We start from the raw sequence: 16370 nt of genomic DNA, 5'->3' as shown, positions 1-16370 counted from the left end.
GACCCTCTAGCGGATGTAAGCGTCGTGCTTCAGCATCTGATCCGCTGTTACGATCCACTTGCAGATCAGCGGCCTGCTCGACAAGAAGAAGGCAGAGCTGGAAAAACAGCACGAGGACGTCAAGAAATCATTGGAGGAGGAGAAGAGCCAGGTGAGACGACGAGGCTTTTATAGAGAAAAAAACAACAGCGAAATGCAGTGTTGTAAAACGATTTCCTAAGACAGCTCCAATCCTGACTTTATGATGGCTGCGATGGGTTTTCAGGACTGTTTTTGGCACTCCTTTTACTTGCCATAGAACCGTTTTCAGAAAGTTGCTCATAGCGTTGCTCATGAAGTTGCTTTTGCTGCTGTTCATGCAGTTGCTGATGAAGTTGCTCATGCTGTTGCTCATTCCGTATGCTTGCACGCAGGCCATTGTAAAGCAGCAGCAGGAGTACGAGCTCAAGTGCAGCCAGCTGTCAAGCTCGTTGAGCGACAACCCAGCCCTGTTCGCCGAATCGAGCGACCACCGCCGGCAGAGCACTGCGCTCTAGCGGAGCACCCGCAACGCCTCGACCCGACGATAGGCGCCTCCGCAGTTGGTCGAGCGAGCCCATCGTTCAACGGCACCAGCTTGCTGAAGTGCCACGGGCAGCGCTCTCGTTTTCCGGTGGGCCGGACAAGGCCATGGGACCCGCCGTGGAAGCGTGGCGGCGACGTCTGCACCTGTGACTCTGCGTCTTCGTATTCGCTCCAGGCGAGCCGAGCGGGCGGAGCCGTAGCCATCGGGAGGCGCGAGAATGGCTACCGGGCGGAGAGGCCGTGCACAACACCCATTCATTCCATTCGCTCGTCGGGTACCGCTAGCCTCAGCCCCGCAAAACGAATATCTGTGTTCTCGACGTGGGAAGCTTGCCAGTTAGTTAGTTCGAAACTCGGCGGATGAGAAACCCTCTCGTCCGATCGCGACCATGTGCGGTCGCTTTCGAGTTTCGTGCCGTACTTGCTCGATGGTGGCACGATCCCTTCGTGAACAATGCCCGCCTTTACTCCCGTGGAAAACGCGAAGATCCAGTCGCTGCGATCTACAGTAGGGGAGGAGGACGATGCCCGATCTTACAATGTGATCTGTGCCGAGGTATACTCTTTACAAACGTCTCTTTTTTCTTTTTTTAGAGGGCATTCTTTGGGCCTCCTCGTTCATTGGGCATACTCTTCGTGGATTCGCAACGATCGGCACCCCGCATTTTCCCGCGGAAAAGCAGGCATACGGGCCTTTCGCTTCCCGAAAAGTCGTGCCACGGTTGGGCGGACACGGCAGCATTCCGAGTCTGGCCCACCTTTGTGATACGAGAGTCCGTGGAGAGCCGTCAGGACCCGCGGACGCTCCCTCGCCCTTTCCCGTTGCACCTTCCTCCGGCACGCTCGTCGCCACAGCCGCTCTCCTTCGAGTGTCCACACTGCCAACGCAGGGCTTTAGGCTCCCTGCTCGGGTCACAAACACAAGGGCCGAACGTCCTCCGTCTCAGCCAGGCGAGCGACGCAACCGTAAACGGCGGAAGGCTTCCACGCTGTTACCAGCACCGGAGGACGGTCAGGTAGTTTGTTTTCTAGCGCAGCACTCGACGCGTAGGCTCCGCGTGCGATGGAGTGACGGCCCCCCAACGTCTGGCTAACGCGGCGTTCGAATTCGGGTCTTGTCATTGTTTCGCACCGCCATTAAGACAAGGAAAATGTTATCCTTTCAAGAAAAGCGCTTTTGTTTTTGCTCGCACTCTCGAGAAAATTTACTGTCCTGTTAGATGCGGGACGGATGCTGCTTCGGTGGCAGGAAGTTAACCGATGGCTCACACCCCTTCCTTGCCCCGCTTTGAAGCGAGAAAATTTCTTTAACTTGTCGCACTGTGCTCGGGACGTGCAAGGACGCCGACTACTGGTGTTCGAATGTCTTGGAAAGGCTCTTCTCAGATTTTTTTTTCCGTATTAGGCAGCTGAAGCTGCCTCTGCCAAGTGAGTCGGGATGCGGCATTTGTCTTAAAAAAGAAATTAAGCCATCTTTTCTTGACGACCTATTGTGCGGTCGGAACAAAACGAATATTAGCATATTAGCCTCCAGAAAGCGTTTTAACTCGTATATTACACTCGACGTCAGCCTATTAGGGTATCTGCGATAAAACCTGCCCACGAGCAATGTGGGCAAAAATTATTTTAGTAAAATTTACGCTTACGACACTTCGGCGATTCGCAACGGGCAAATCAAGTCTCCGTGTGAAAGCTCTTGCTTGCTCATTATCGAGATATTTTTTGGGGACGACCGTTTACATAAAAGGATGCACCTCCGAGAGCTACAGAAAGGTTTATTTTTTGGAGCCACGCGTACTTGGCACGGGGCGCTCAACGAAACCCTAGGGTAGGTCCGTTCTGAGAACCCACCGAACGAAAACAGCGGTCAGTATTATGAGGCCAAGCACTTTGTCGTCGTGTTTTGAAGCGTATTTTGGAGCACCAAGCACTCGCACCTTGACGGAGTTTGTCGTGCTGCAAAAAAAAAGAGGCGTAGCGATGTCGGGCGGCACTGCTGCTGCGGAGCTCGGCCTTCCCTGTGCCAAACTGTTTCCCCAACGCTCGACCGATCGTTCTTTTGCGTGTGGTTCCCTCTAACGGCGCGCGTGTCGTTCCTTCGGGCCAGTGAATCGGGGAGAAGCGTTCCCCTCGCAGTTGGAGTGCCCCCCTCCCCTCGTCGAAAGGTGGCGGCGAGGCGCATCCCACCTTTTCCTCCGCTCACTAGTGAACATGTGCACATTCCACACTTCTAAGCGGGCTTCGTCTGGTGCACATTCCGGGCCGCTTCCGGCTAAGCGAGTGGTTGGAGCCAACGGAAGGGTGCGTGTAGGTAGGACCGCCAGAAACGTAAAAGACGCATTCTTGTTTTCTATAAGAAGAAACGTCGTCGGAGATGTCATCATCTAGCCCGAGCTTGCCGCCGCAACGCTCGCGTAACTTCACTCCATCCTAAATCAAGACGCCCGTATTTCCAGGAAAGGAAACACATTGCCAGGTGCCGGCTTCGACTTAGCGAGCTAGCGGGAGTTTGTATTACCGGCGCCAGTGACGAGAAAAAGCTAGTTTGTGCCTTGCCAGCTCAGTAGTCCTCTATCTCTATGTTTTCGGGTTGTGGGACGTGTCGATTGGTAGTTGCGACTTCGGATTTTAATCTCTGCATCACGTCCCGAGGCGGTGCAGCGTAGACGCGTAGAATGAGGCGAGGCTTTTCTTCACCGTCTCCAAGGACCGATTGTCGTTGTGATAGATGCCAATTTTTAATTGCGTCGTTGAGGGGAGAGAGAACTTTGTGATTTCACTGAGCCAGAGTGACGTTTGGCATCTATGTTCGTGGTCATCTAGGGAAAAAGAAAAAATAAGTTTGGTGCATGTTCATATGCTGCACAAAGTAGTTCTTGCGAGATTTGGCTATTAAAAAAAAAAAATACTTGTTCTGCCTCTTGAAACACGTATGTCTGGACGAGTTAACCAATAAGTGATCTCAAATGCACATACGGTTGTGTCTCATTAATTTGAATGCTGGTATTAAAGATACGACGCTATGTAGACAAGCTTTTAAGCAACGAATGGGCTAAATGCAAGCATTTGTTTCTTGTTTTTATGAGCAACTCTCATTACGAACGATTCGGGGGGGATGAATATGTTCATATTAGCTCGTTGACTCTACAAGTATCTTAATTCACCACATAAAAGGGCGAAATTCGTAACGCTTCACAAAAAGCCAACCTTCTTTCGCTGTTGTTCCTGAGATGAGAACGAGTGTAGACAGAACTTTTTTTTTTCTTGCCTTTTTGTATGGTTACTTAGGCACGCTGAAAAGCCCACGCCATTTTGGAGACTACCGTGATCAGAACACGTTGCAATTGTCGCTTTTCCTCTCCTTTCCCGCAAATTTTTGGCACGTTGTACTTCGATGACGCCTTTCCTCGGTAAGCTTGTTTGACGTCTGCAGGGTACATTGTTCGCTCTCTATCGACGTGACTTCCCCGTAATCGCGCCGGGAGCTCTGGCCCACTAAAGTCCCTCGATCTGGGGACGTTGGGGCCCACGTGCGGCGTCCCATATTGTCTTGCCTTCTTTACAAAGCTTTCCCCCCTTGGGTCGTGCGAATTACATGCGAGTATTCTTGTTGATTACGGTGTCGACGTTTTAGTAAGATGTTTTTGTTAAACTTTAGTGCATTGTATATTTTTTTTAAATTTTTGTATCATCGGTGCCGGGTGGGGGTATTAGGCCCTTTTCAAGATCCTATCGAGCAACATTGACGGCCGCCATTTTGTGGGCATCGTTTCCAGCGCGAAGCGCGTGATTGGTCCCGAGTCTAAGCCGTACGTCGACGCAGCACTCGTTTGTAGTTCCTGCTCGGCGCACATGCCCAATACCTGGCGCCCTCGGATGATCGACGCAGCAGCTACTAGATGGCAGGTACTTCTGAAAGGAGTTTGTCGCCAAGCCCGGTAAAAGTTTGTGGCCTAGTGTTGTCTGGCACAATGTTTGTGTTTTATTGCACCATGAACTTGGTTTACGTTGTCTTTGTAAATTTTCTCATTTAGTTTGACCACGAGAGGTGACTGGTCCGACATGCTAGACGTAGTCTGGTCTCGTTCAATTACACTTGGCTTTTTTGTTTTTTTTGCTTTTACTTTGGTCACAGCACTCTCTGGTTAGCGAGCAAAGAAAGGTGTGTACATGTGTGAAGCATCTGATCTAGATTTTAGGTTTCCTTGACTTCTTCCTAAGTGGCAGTGTTGTCGCCAGTGGAAGTGTGAGATGTTGTGGCGGAAATCATGTCGTCCTCTGTGCCAATGTGACAGTATTGGGTTAGATATTGTAGTGCTTGATGGAATTTACCAATATTTACAAGGAATACGCCGAAAAACTGACTCGAATTTATAAAAGTGTTGGTAAGGTGGACTTGAGGTATTTAAAAAAAAGATATATATATATATAAATATATATTGTTTAGATTTAAGTGAGAGGTAGAGTGAATAGATTATGAGCCATGTGTAATATTGTTTGATGATATTGTGTCACACTCCGTATTCCTCGTTTAGTTGCCCTGCGCTCACCTTATGGTCTCAATTGTAATGTCTGCAAAGTGCAATGCTATACAAAAACACTTTCTATTTTACTGTTTTATTCACAATATGCATTTCCTACTGTAAAGAAATGTTCTCTGCGGTTGTTTCACAAAGAACCTTGCATTCACTGCACTCATTCAATTACTGCACGAGCAGTGAACATGGCAGACGGTTGTGGCACTGGTACTACCGAAGTGTCCGTTACACAATAGCTAAGGTCACCGGATAGAGAAAGGGAGCCCATATTTCCCAAATCTTTAACCTTCTTGCAGGCCGACGTCGATTGCTCGCAGAGGTCTTTCTAGAAATCGGCTATACGCTTTTATGCTTCGTTCACCCCCAAGTTGACAATGTGGTGGGAGCCACACGTTCTCAAGAGCCATTCAGCACTTCCCTTTCGTTGACCCTGCCCTCTGCGCGTGGGTATCGGAGAGGGTGTGATCACGTGGCGAAAGGTAATCCATTACTGGTCTAACAAGCATGTAGCTTCCACTGCACTGTCAGCTTAGGGGTAAACACCGTATAGACAAGATATGCGTGAAGCAGTCCACTTCAGTTTCATCCGAAAGACAAGAAAGCAAAGGCGTGCATCTGACGATGCTCCCTCAAGATGTAAAGGCGAAGGCTCGCTCGGCAATCGATCGATTTTTCTACCGTTTAGTCAAAAATGGCGGCACGGCGTGATGCAATCGGCTCGGCTATCTCGCAGCTTTCTTTTCAGTCTGCCTCAATCTCCATGTGAACCTTACCAGGTTCACATGGAGAATGGGTTATGGGCACCGAGCGCAAAATCTTCCGCACCAGGCCGTCTTGCCTGGTTCCGCAACAAATTACGCCCGTCATTAGCAGAGCTCGTTACGGGCTCGCCACAAATTCGTGAGTCTCTCAACCCCGAAGATGTAGCCGGTGACTTTAGCTTGCACAAGAGGACACTCTTTGGTTTTAGAAACGTCAAAGCCGACGCGGGAGTCTGGTGGCACGTCGTGACCGGCGCGCACCATTTCCGAGCATTCCGTTTGCATGAATTCTTGTCAGTTGTGTGTGTATCGGTGCAGAAGTGTGATTCTCGAGTCGGTTGTTTTTCGTGTGCGGTCGACCCAGGGTTGCGTCCGTTGACTTCGACCAATCACATTCCAGGGAAGCGCCAGATTGGTGAAAAGTCGTCACCCTTCCTTCCGTGTGGCACCTGTAGACACCTCGTTAGTGTGGGGTACTCGCGTAGAAGCGTCGTGGCGCGCGATAGCTTGCACAGTGACACCCCCCTTCGGGGTGGGTGTCCTTAGTAGGGGTCGGATGCTCAGGCGCCTAAAATGTCCGCCAAGGGTTTAGACGGTGGGCACGTAAAGGCAAGGTTGGAGGATGCTTATGGCAAATTCACGTGGTCATTCGTTGGTGAGCCCTTGCATTGGGCACCGGCGACCAAAAACGCGCCACCGGCGCACCACGTGACCCTCTCCACCCGAACACAAAGCGCCGGTAACTGGCACTTTTATTTGCCTGGATCACGCGTGAGCTTTGTTGACTTCTTCCTCTTTTAATCTATGGTACAATGAGCAAAAAATTCCGACTCTCTGAGATGTGTGCAAACACAAGCGGCTTGACAATAATGTTTGAAATATTAACATTATCACAGTCCGCACAACTTAGAGGATCTTAAATTATAAAATTAATGAAAGGGCAGGTTAATTAATCGATGTGGTGTCGCCCATTCACGCATCAGATTTCTGTATATTTTGTTTGAATTTACGAGGAACTTCTGCCACTTTACAAGGATCCCAAGGAGACTTGCCGGCGTAGCCTATGTTTTGTTTTATTGTTATTACCTTTGTTTAGAACCCTCAGTCTTCTCATTGCGACCACACCCCTTGAAATCGTAATGTGTGTTCAAATGTGAAGCTGCATCACTACCCATATATTATTTTACTTATTTTACAGCGGTGTAATAATGCGTTATTACACCGCTGTAAAGAATAATGTATGGATAGTGATGTAGACCATGTCCTAGAGCAAACTGTCCTTGCCCATGCGAGACAAATCCTTCCAAAAATTTTGGCTTCGTTTAAAACATTAATCATCTTTATCTTCGTAGTTTTTGCCATCTTGTCTCGGAGCACAAATAATTGTCTGTCTCGACGACTTCGTTTGAAACTCGAACCCACTATTTGCCGCTTTCAGCGAGAATTGTTTCGTCTGGTCCCCTCTTCCGATTTGGATGTTACAATGCGGGACACAGTCTGGTAGACAAGCTGCCCAGTCTCTTGGAGCTCAGGCAAAAATTGTGTCGGAAAATTGCCAGCTTGTGCCTGAAAAGCGCCACCCGAACAGCTTGCACTCGCCAGCTTTTGACCATGTGAATGCCTTTGGTGAAGATATGGCAAATGACCACCTGAATTCGCCATTAAGGAGCATGTTGGAAGACAGAATACGGCTTCTTTGAAGCACTACAAATGATTGGCCACATGCAAAAACCAGATGCCTAGAACTTACACAGTTCTTACTGCAGTGCATTTTATTGCATCCCATCGTTATATATATATATAGTTATTAACTAGCTTAACTTTCTCATATTCTCTGCCCTGTCGCCGTGTCAAATTCATTTGCTTGACACACTAAATCCGTAATACTTGGAACCCCTTAGATGCCTGGAAGGAAGATCCTCAGTGTGGTCACCCAAACTAAGGTCCTGCATATCCTTACAAATAAGGGGACAGAATCTCGCCTCTTTTCTACATCGAGATTCATCCGCAAAATCTAGTTTCTGGCATTGTGGTTTGCCAGCAGGACAGTCGACATTCCTCAGTTGCGCGAGTTAACGTCCGACTTTTCCTTTGCTCGAAGAGACGGGGAAAAATTTGTCCAGTTTGCATTCGTCCAATACGAGGATGTCATTATTGGGTGGCACTGTTCTGGGCGGCCACACACAAAAAGGGATTTTTGTTTAGAATACACCAACTCAGAATTTACGGGAATGAAAGCTCCAAACTTTTATGAACTTCACAAATGCGAAACCCCATCTAATGATCAAAAGAAGACGACGAAAGATAGCCCTTCAAAGCAGGAGGAGAGTGGGTCAGCCTCCAACAACATAGCAATAGAGTGACAAGTTTCATCATTGTTTCTTTTACGTGACGCTCCATAAACTTCCTTCAATCTTATCTGCACATGACCGCCATGGGTCTCCACATAGATTGCGGCATTTGAGGCTAACTGTCCGGCGGCCCCAACATCCGGCCTCTAGTCACTAGCTGTTGTTCGTGCCGATCGCTTCGGGCAGTTGCTGAGCGCGTTGTGGCGCATACCTAGTGCAGCGAGATTCACTTCTCCGTCGTGGCTTCTGTGTCTTCCAGATGTGCGCTAGTGAGGATCAGTTTAGGGTATAGTAAGACGCCGCCAGCAGTCGTTATTGGGAGAGCGCGACGACGGCGACTAGGAATGCTCAGCTCGCCCCAGCCACGCGGGACAACCTCCTTGCCAGGGATGGATCCGTTTGCTCTGCCATTTCATTCGGGGGAATCGTTGAACAAGTAATTGCCCCAGCGGCATAAAAGCTAACTTTGATTTCTGTCCGCTCCATTTTCGATCGAAGGGGCTGTTCTTACGTGTGAATTCCGACAGAGCAGCTACTACTAGAAGGGAGCTTAGGAACGCCCGGCAAAACTGACGTTATTACGATTAAGGCATCTCTCATTCTAAACATAATTTGCGCAAACTGTCGGAAGAAAAAGTCGAGCCCCTGTTTCTTCGAGTCTGCTGCCGATGGGGTTCGGCGCCACTTTTGCCGGGACGTCGCTTTTCCTTGCGTGCCCGGAAGGGAGACCTAGCGACGCATCGAGCCGTACCAACCCGCGCAGTATAGATGCTTCGAGAAGCTACTACGAATAGTTAGTGTCGCGTCGTAAGCACAGTGCCAGTTGGGCCTAGGAGCCGGGCAGAACTAGCGTTTGGCGGCTTCTGCACGGTCTAGATGCCAAGCATGCGTAGCGACGAGAATCGGGTAGACCACGAGCCCGGGGGGTCCGGAGCCCAGCGTGGTGCTTCCACGGAGGCCTAGGCCTTGCGAGGACTGGCAGACCAAGCCCACATTGTTACCCCCTACTTTCTCTAGAAGTTTGTGCGCACCACACAACGGTTGTCTGCACATTGTGAAAGGCCATGTTTTCCATTCCATTGGTTGTTGTTTCTAAGCTGTCACGTGTATACCACCACTACGTTGTTGTCTGGGTGTATACGGCAGACCGCCTCTCTCCCCCTTGTTGTGAAGAGAGGAGAGAATAAAAAGAGCTGAGCGTGGTCTGCCTGTGTGTACATATTTATATATATAGCTAGGTAGGTAGTTAGGAGTTGTACTTTCCTTTCTTTTGTACAGGCTCCGTCTTGCTCAAAAAAGGTGGGGGGAGGAGGTCGGGGCCCGTTTGGGGGCCCCACGCGACCCTTGTTCCTACCTCCTCCCTTGTCTCTCGGCTCTCGGCGGCCGTTGTTGTGGCAATGCTTGTGACACTGCAAGTGACACAGATCTATGCACTGTGTCTGTGTTGTCTCGTGTGACACTGTTTTCTCCCCTTGCAAGGTGCCCCCCCCCCCCTCTACCCCCCTCCCGTCGGCGTGGGGGGGGAACCGGTGGTTCTGTAAATAAATATTTTGTCACGTAGCAACCCTTGAGCAATTGGACGTTTTCTTTTGGCCTGGCAGATGCTGCATGCGTCGGCCGGCTTTGGGTTCTTCGTTCCAGTGGTTTCGCTCGCACTAAGACTGCAATCGCATATTGGGGCCCATGACAACAGCACCTCCATTTAATGCGTTTTGTAGCAGGTGTTTCGCCAGATCCTGGGAATATATTGCATGTGCCTAGGCGTACATTTTTTTTTAATGTTTCCCAGGTGTTTGGAACGCAGAAACAACACTCAAGCTTTTTTTAAAGCTGAGTCTGCTGCGGAATGTTGTTTTTATGCACACGCTTTGGTTTTTTTTTATTTTTAGTTGTAGTGCGACAAATATTCTACATCATGAAACTTATTTTAAGAAGGCAAAGAAAAAAATTTTCCCTTTAGCTTTTTCTTTTTTTTAGTTAAGTTTTAGGTTTGTGACGTCTTTTTTAAGGTGTAGGGATTGAACTCTATCGTAAAAGAACATGTCATTAATATCCTTGTACGCAAATATAGCCCGCTCCTGTGCTATGCTTCAGGGCTGAAGGTCAGTGTATTCAATCAATGTATTCAATAAGGTGGTTCTAAACTTGGCAATCCGGTGCTCTATTGATTGGTGTACTACCCGGAATTCGATCCCAAAGATAGCTCATATTATTGTCCTGTTAGCCTCGTCGCAGTGAGTATCGCAGAGTGGCAGGTGCTGCCAAGTGTCGTAAAGGTAACTATTTCAACCAGTTTTGTTGGGAAACCTCGCGCTAATTATACGTGAAAACCTTCCGCATAAACTCAGTTTTGTCTTGGCGGCTCAGTCAGCTTTCTAGGCATATCATTTCCTCTACCTCAAATGTGCGCAGCGCAGGTGCTATTCATATCTATGATTAGAAGAACTCTTTAGGTCTGCTTGTCTATGCGAGCGGACGTTTTCTTGTTTCTCCTACGTCCCTGCCGGACGGAAAATCCTGTTCGCTTCGGAAGAAAAAAAAAAAAAAAAAGAATCGCACGATCTTGCAATTATACGTCGCTGCAATTGCTTGCCTGCTTTCCATCAAGTTCAAGGTTCGCAGTTCACAGAGGGCAAGGGTCTGTGCCGTATGCCAAGGCAACATCAAATCATCTCCGCCTCTCTTGGCTTCGGCGCTTCGGAGCAAAGCGCGAGCTAGCGGACTTGCGCGAGCGCAAGCCTGCGCTGCCTGCGCAAGCTCGCGCGAGCCAATCGAATGAGGGAAGGGAAGGCGGCGAAGGAAAAGCGCCTTCTCTCTTCGCCCATCCGTCGCGCTTACCGCCGTTGGTTGCCGCCGTTGCCGACGCTGCCGGCTGCGTTGCTGCGTTCTCGCGTTCTCCTTCGTCCTCTCTCCCCATGTAGCTTTACGGCACGGACTAGCACGGACGCGCGGAGATCACTTCCGAACTCGACGAACCTCTTCGTCGAAGTCGCCGGTTAAACAGTCCGCGGAAGAGCTCGCGCTGAAGAACGAATCGGCGGCGGCATCAGTGTCATCGCCTTCCCGGCGATCACCGTCACCGTCGTCTCCGCCACCACCGCCGCCACTGCGGCATACCGAAGTCGTTCGGATGTGCGGATTGTTCACCGATCGTCTCCGATTCCTCGGTAAGCTTCTCCGATCCCTCCCGCCTCCCCCCAAAACCGCCGCCCCACGGGTCTCATAACGCTGCCGCTGCTGAGATTTCCACCGGTAGCCTATCACGAAAACGGTAGCCGTGCTTTAGTGGGGAGGGGGCTGCCTTTTCTTTTTTTCTTTTCTCGCTGCACCGACTGACGCCTTGGGCTGCTTGGCTCTCCATACGCGCTTGGAATACCGACGTTCGTCTAGCTAAACCCCACGCTCGTTGCAACGTTTTTTCAAGCTATCTCGTGGGGTCGGTGGAATTCGGTTCCGATACCAGAGTTGGCGGCTTGGCGGTTTACGTCTAAAAGGTCCCTCTTTTTTTATTTATTTATTTTCGGTCCGCGGTGGTACGCAGAAGCGCATCGGCATCTTCCTGCGCGAACCCGACTATAACGGTATTCTCGACGGAGGAAAAAAAAGAAAAGATACACAAAACTTTCAAAACAAACGCGTTCGCTTTATTGCGCGATGGGGCTCGCGGTGGTAATCATCGCGGTTTATCGCGGACCGGCAGCCTCCTTCGTTAAATCCGATGACGACGAACAATTTGGCGATCTCCAGCCGATCGGAACGGATGAGGCTGTTTGGAGCTGCAAATTGCCGGCGAGATAAAAATACGCCGCACCGCGCAGCGTATAAATCTCGGACCTAATTGGACCACTGACCTCGGCAGAGTAGCATTTTATCGTTGCCGTAAACAGTGGGTATGTACTCGTATGTGGACAGCTGTTGTGCTCCACGTACTTCGGTAAAACCAGCCACACAATGTTAAAACTGCTGCATTGCATTACGAGGTACATGTCGTTGACGAAGTTTGAAATCAAAATTAAAGCTGTAGTAAAAAAACCAAAAAAAACTGCCGACTGTTTTCCCAATTTGCTTTGATCGAGCATTTGCCCAGCATCAAAACAATTGCTAAATGGTAGTGGCATTACCTCCTTAATTGTCCTTTTTACAGGAAAAGAAACATATATGGATACGCAATATAGTAATAATTGGCAACATATATCTTCCTTTATATGTGTTCCATCCATGGTGTGTATAATCAACTGGTAGATGTGTAGGTAATTTAGATGGTACGCATATATTAATGTTTATTTGTGCACTGCACAATCATCATCTTGGTTGTAGAGGATTTATTACAGTAATACAAATTACGAGCCATTCCACTTGAGAACGTCAGTTTGCAAAGTAACGAATCATACAAAAATTCTTCATTAATTTTCTTTCTGAAATGACTGGATTGTGTGGAAACTTTGATTGGCCCAATGTCGACCATAAAAGGAGTTGAATTATGCATGCCGATCTCAAATTATATTGCCATTTTCATCAAAATTGAGTGTTTGTCAACACGCACACATTACCATCAGGGTTTCAGTTTTCCGATCAAACCAAAAAAATCCAAAAAGCGCTTTCTACTAACATGTTTGACAGTACAATACGAAAGATGACAGCATAGCGCCTCTTCCCTGTTTATTGTCTTTCTAGCATATACACTAACATGCATGTTATCCCTTTTGCAACACATCATCATTCTTGTTATTGTCCATGTTATCGTTTCTTTAATATGTACTGACATGTACCCCAAATGTTAGCCTAACATGCTCATAATGTACTTTTTTGTCAGCTCAAACTTTTACAAAAAACTCTAATATAAAAAAAAGTACAAGAAAAAAACAAAAACAGAACACATTCATTTTTGTAGAACATTAGGTCAACAATTTGTGGCTATTCTGTTTTTCTTTTTTTTCTTTTTTTTTTTCTAACATAGATATGATTAACACAGAAGGGCTTATCATCAGCATTGTCCACGACAATGGGTCACGAGCATTTCTGCTTTGTTGGGTCAAGGTAGAAGCCAATCCAAGCGTGCGACTGTGCTAGCCACAGTTTTGGCTTTGAGTTTATGTGATAGGCAACGTTGGTGATAGGGCTTCTCACACGGATACCACGGACAAGTCAGTGTTTTTTTTGTTTTTTTGTGACATTAAAACAAGCCAAATTTTACGGACTCCTTGTTCACAAAAAGCCAATCACTCAAGTGGCTTCTTGTGTCTCTCGATGCATTTACATGTTCATATTGCCCCCTTTTATTTGTTTAGAGAATTGAAAATGCAGCAAAATTGAGCTCTAATTTATGCCAGGCTTTTGAGAATCACAAATTTAACTGAAGTAAAATCTCAGATAAACACAAAATTTGCTGTGCAAAATAAACTCTGAAAACTTGGAACCCTATATTTAGTTTATCATAAAAATTTGGAAGCCATTTTGTTCAAACGTAAAACAAATACATTTTCAGTCGAGATGAAAACAAAAATAAAAATATTGGAAGTAATTTAAACGACTCAATAATGTGTAAGTAGACATTGGAGCCGTAAACGTTTCTCAGTTCTTTTTGGTTAGGATAGAAATAGAATGCTGGAACTTCATCAAAAGGTAGCTAGTCCCCAGAAGTCATGAAGAATGCGAAATTCTCAGGTCAACTCGTTATCTGAAGCAAACGTTTTGAGAAATTGTATTGAAAATCTACTGTAAACAACTTAATTTGCGAGGACCTAATCTTTAAGTAATATTGCAAAAAATAGGTCCCATGAATGCAGTATCTTCTAATCCTCTACAGTAGCGAATATATAACATTACTACTTCCCGCGAAATGTTCCCGAAATCAACATTTTGCGAAATTTGCAAAATATTGAGCTTGCAAAAACAAAGTTGTTTACAGTACATAAAAAGGAGTATGTATTAATTTAACCCAGTTGAGATCAAATCTGAGTGATGCGAAATAAATTGTTTACTCTATCCACTTTGTGCAGAAATATGGATTTGAGAGCAGGATGGATCTATTTATTTTTTATTTGCATGAGCTTAGTCCCCGTCAGCTCAATGGAGCCCACAGGATGCAGTAGACGTGCCTGCACAGCACTGGGGTACTCAAATTCTGAGCAGACAGCCTTGAACCCTTTATGGTTCTTTTTTTTTGTGTGTTATTGTGTTTTTTGGGGCCAAACCTGGACATCTTTATCAGAATTGCAAACAAAATAGGCATTCTCTTTTTTATTGATTTTGTTTGAGATTGTAGCAGGTGTGTAGCCAGTAACAAAGACATATACTAGATCATGGTGCAGTTGCTACAACAGCACATTACGGAAGTCAGAAAAGGCGGCCGCATTCGTGACATCAGGTTTCAGGCTTCAAATAGCTTGCAACCTGATCTCACAAATGTTTGTGGAAAGCACATGCAGTAGACATCTCATTTTTATAACTGTAGTCTAAGCATTTGTTACGTTCAGGGACATTTGAATAACAATAGAAACTTTAATATGCAAATTTTCGGAAATAATCTTTGCTTTTTTGATTGTGTACAAGTTTGTACACACTTAAAGAAGGAATCACCCTTTTCGAACCATTTTTGAATTAAAGTCTCTATTATTATTCTAATTTTTCTGAACATCTTTTATTTTTGGACGAAAAATGCTTTTAAGTACATGAATTTGTTGGAACAAAGTGTTGGATAGTTCTCGAGCAAAAAAATAACATTATAAAATAAAGAACGCAAAACCTGGAGACAACTTTTACGTTATCACAATATCTGGAGACAGAATTTGCGATAAGGCCTGTTCACACACTTGCGACTTCTTAGAACCGAGTGCCTTGGAACCTCTTAATATCTTTTACGACGAGAGGACACACCGGCGCCACCTGTTGGGTAGCAGTGTAAACTTGGCAGTCCGGCATATTTTTTATTTCTCTCGCGCATTATCTTTTCTTTCTTGGCTCAGAAAACTTTTGTCAAGGTTATTAACGAGCCTTTCTCATAGGTATTACGCACATTTGACCTCGGAAATCCCGCAAAACCTTCGCTCTTGTCAAATGCAGTTCCAGGCGCATAGATGGTGCCAGCGTGCCAGTGTGTTCTCTCGTCCAAAGAAATTTTAAGAGGTTCCAACAGGTCTTGTTTCTCTCGGTCATACTCGGTTGCAAGTGTGTGAATGGGCCTTTACCTTCAAAACCAGTTTGCACCAGTGAATGGTTTAATTTCTGCGTGGTCCAGAACCGCCGGCTGCGGCAGATTCCCTTTTCAAAAGCGGTAAACACAGTTGCGTGGGAGGCTGCACTGGAAGGCCGGTCGGAAGGTTTCTCGTCGTCGGGATAGCGCAGAAAAGGGGCACATTACCGAGCGGGGCTTCCCTCGGCACAAGCCCCGCAAGCGTCCCGTCGCTGCATCGACCTGACGGGGCTCCTCTCTCCTGCAGGGAATCCTTAGGACGGGAGGGTCGCCAATGGGATCTCCCTGACAGGGCAGTCCTCGCAGAGATGCGCCCACTCTGAGTCTCCTTGCCAGGGTGAGTACTCCCCTCTCGCGATGTTGCCGGGGGTGCCGGGCTGTAAACACGTGAGGTGGAATTCCTGCTGAGGTGAGGGTGCCCGTCAAATGTGGTCCCTCGACTTCCGCCCGATATCGTCGTGGTAGTGTCACACTGTATCCCGCCGCGATTCTGGTGGTGGCATTGCTGCAGAGGTGAATATGGTAGGCGCTTGCTCCGCTGTGGGTCGCTTTTCTGCTTTATGGTTCACAGAAACTTCACCAGCCACGACCTGAGATGCCGCGACGATGGCGACACTTCCGTTCGCTCATGCTTTTTGCTGGAACTTCTACGACAGACCACCAGGATCGCGACGGCGTGACGCGGTGGCTCCTGCGATGTTATTCATTGCCACTTCTGGACCACTTTCGATGTGTGTGCGGTGTAGGACGCTGATTGCGCCAGTTGAAGGTGTTTTCCAGGCACCATACTTATGCTGGAGCTCTGCAGTGTTAAGGAGCTAAAGGTAGATATATTGTAGTTACTTTCCCATGGGCCAGAGCTTTCCATCTGTTTTTGTCACCTCCAGACTGTCGCAACCTGACCACGGAGAGTTGCCCTGTTCGACGTTTGCTAAATTGCCCGCAGTCTTTTGCGTTCTAAACT

At 47.4% G+C, this 16370-nt stretch overlaps 2 protein-coding genes across 3 annotated transcripts in view; both read left to right on the top strand.

Moving 5' to 3' along the window:
• The window catches only part of LOC8025440 (1-phosphatidylinositol 4,5-bisphosphate phosphodiesterase classes I and II), a 145451-nt gene extending 135673 nt beyond the window's left edge, over positions 1 to 9778 (top strand). Inside the window, exons 23-24 of the mRNA XM_029979202.3 lie at positions 65 to 151; positions 414 to 9778. Coding sequence (XP_029835062.2) covers positions 65 to 151; positions 414 to 536 — 210 coding nt within the window. The 3' untranslated portion in view covers positions 537 to 9778. The remainder of the gene's footprint in view (positions 1 to 64; positions 152 to 413) is intronic.
• A 1275-nt stretch (positions 9779 to 11053) lies between these two features.
• The window catches only part of LOC8025439 (1-phosphatidylinositol 4,5-bisphosphate phosphodiesterase), a 61557-nt gene continuing 56240 nt past the window's right edge, over positions 11054 to 16370 (top strand). Inside the window, exons 1-2 of one of the 2 annotated variants that reach the window (XM_040501140.2) lie at positions 11054 to 11381; positions 15654 to 15743. The gene's annotated coding sequence lies outside the window, so the exon portion shown is untranslated. The remainder of the gene's footprint in view (positions 11382 to 15653; positions 15744 to 16370) is intronic. The other variant, XM_029979208.4, reaches the window with a different exon arrangement.

Source organism: Ixodes scapularis, unplaced genomic scaffold (genome assembly GCF_016920785.2).
Source record: "Ixodes scapularis isolate PalLabHiFi unplaced genomic scaffold, ASM1692078v2 PGA_scaffold10__122_contigs__length_95168666, whole genome shotgun sequence".
In the NCBI taxonomy this organism is placed as follows: domain Eukaryota; kingdom Metazoa; phylum Arthropoda; class Arachnida; order Ixodida; family Ixodidae; genus Ixodes; species Ixodes scapularis.
The sequence above is the reverse complement of the archived record's forward strand: the minus strand, read 5'-3'. Positions and strand labels throughout refer to the sequence as shown.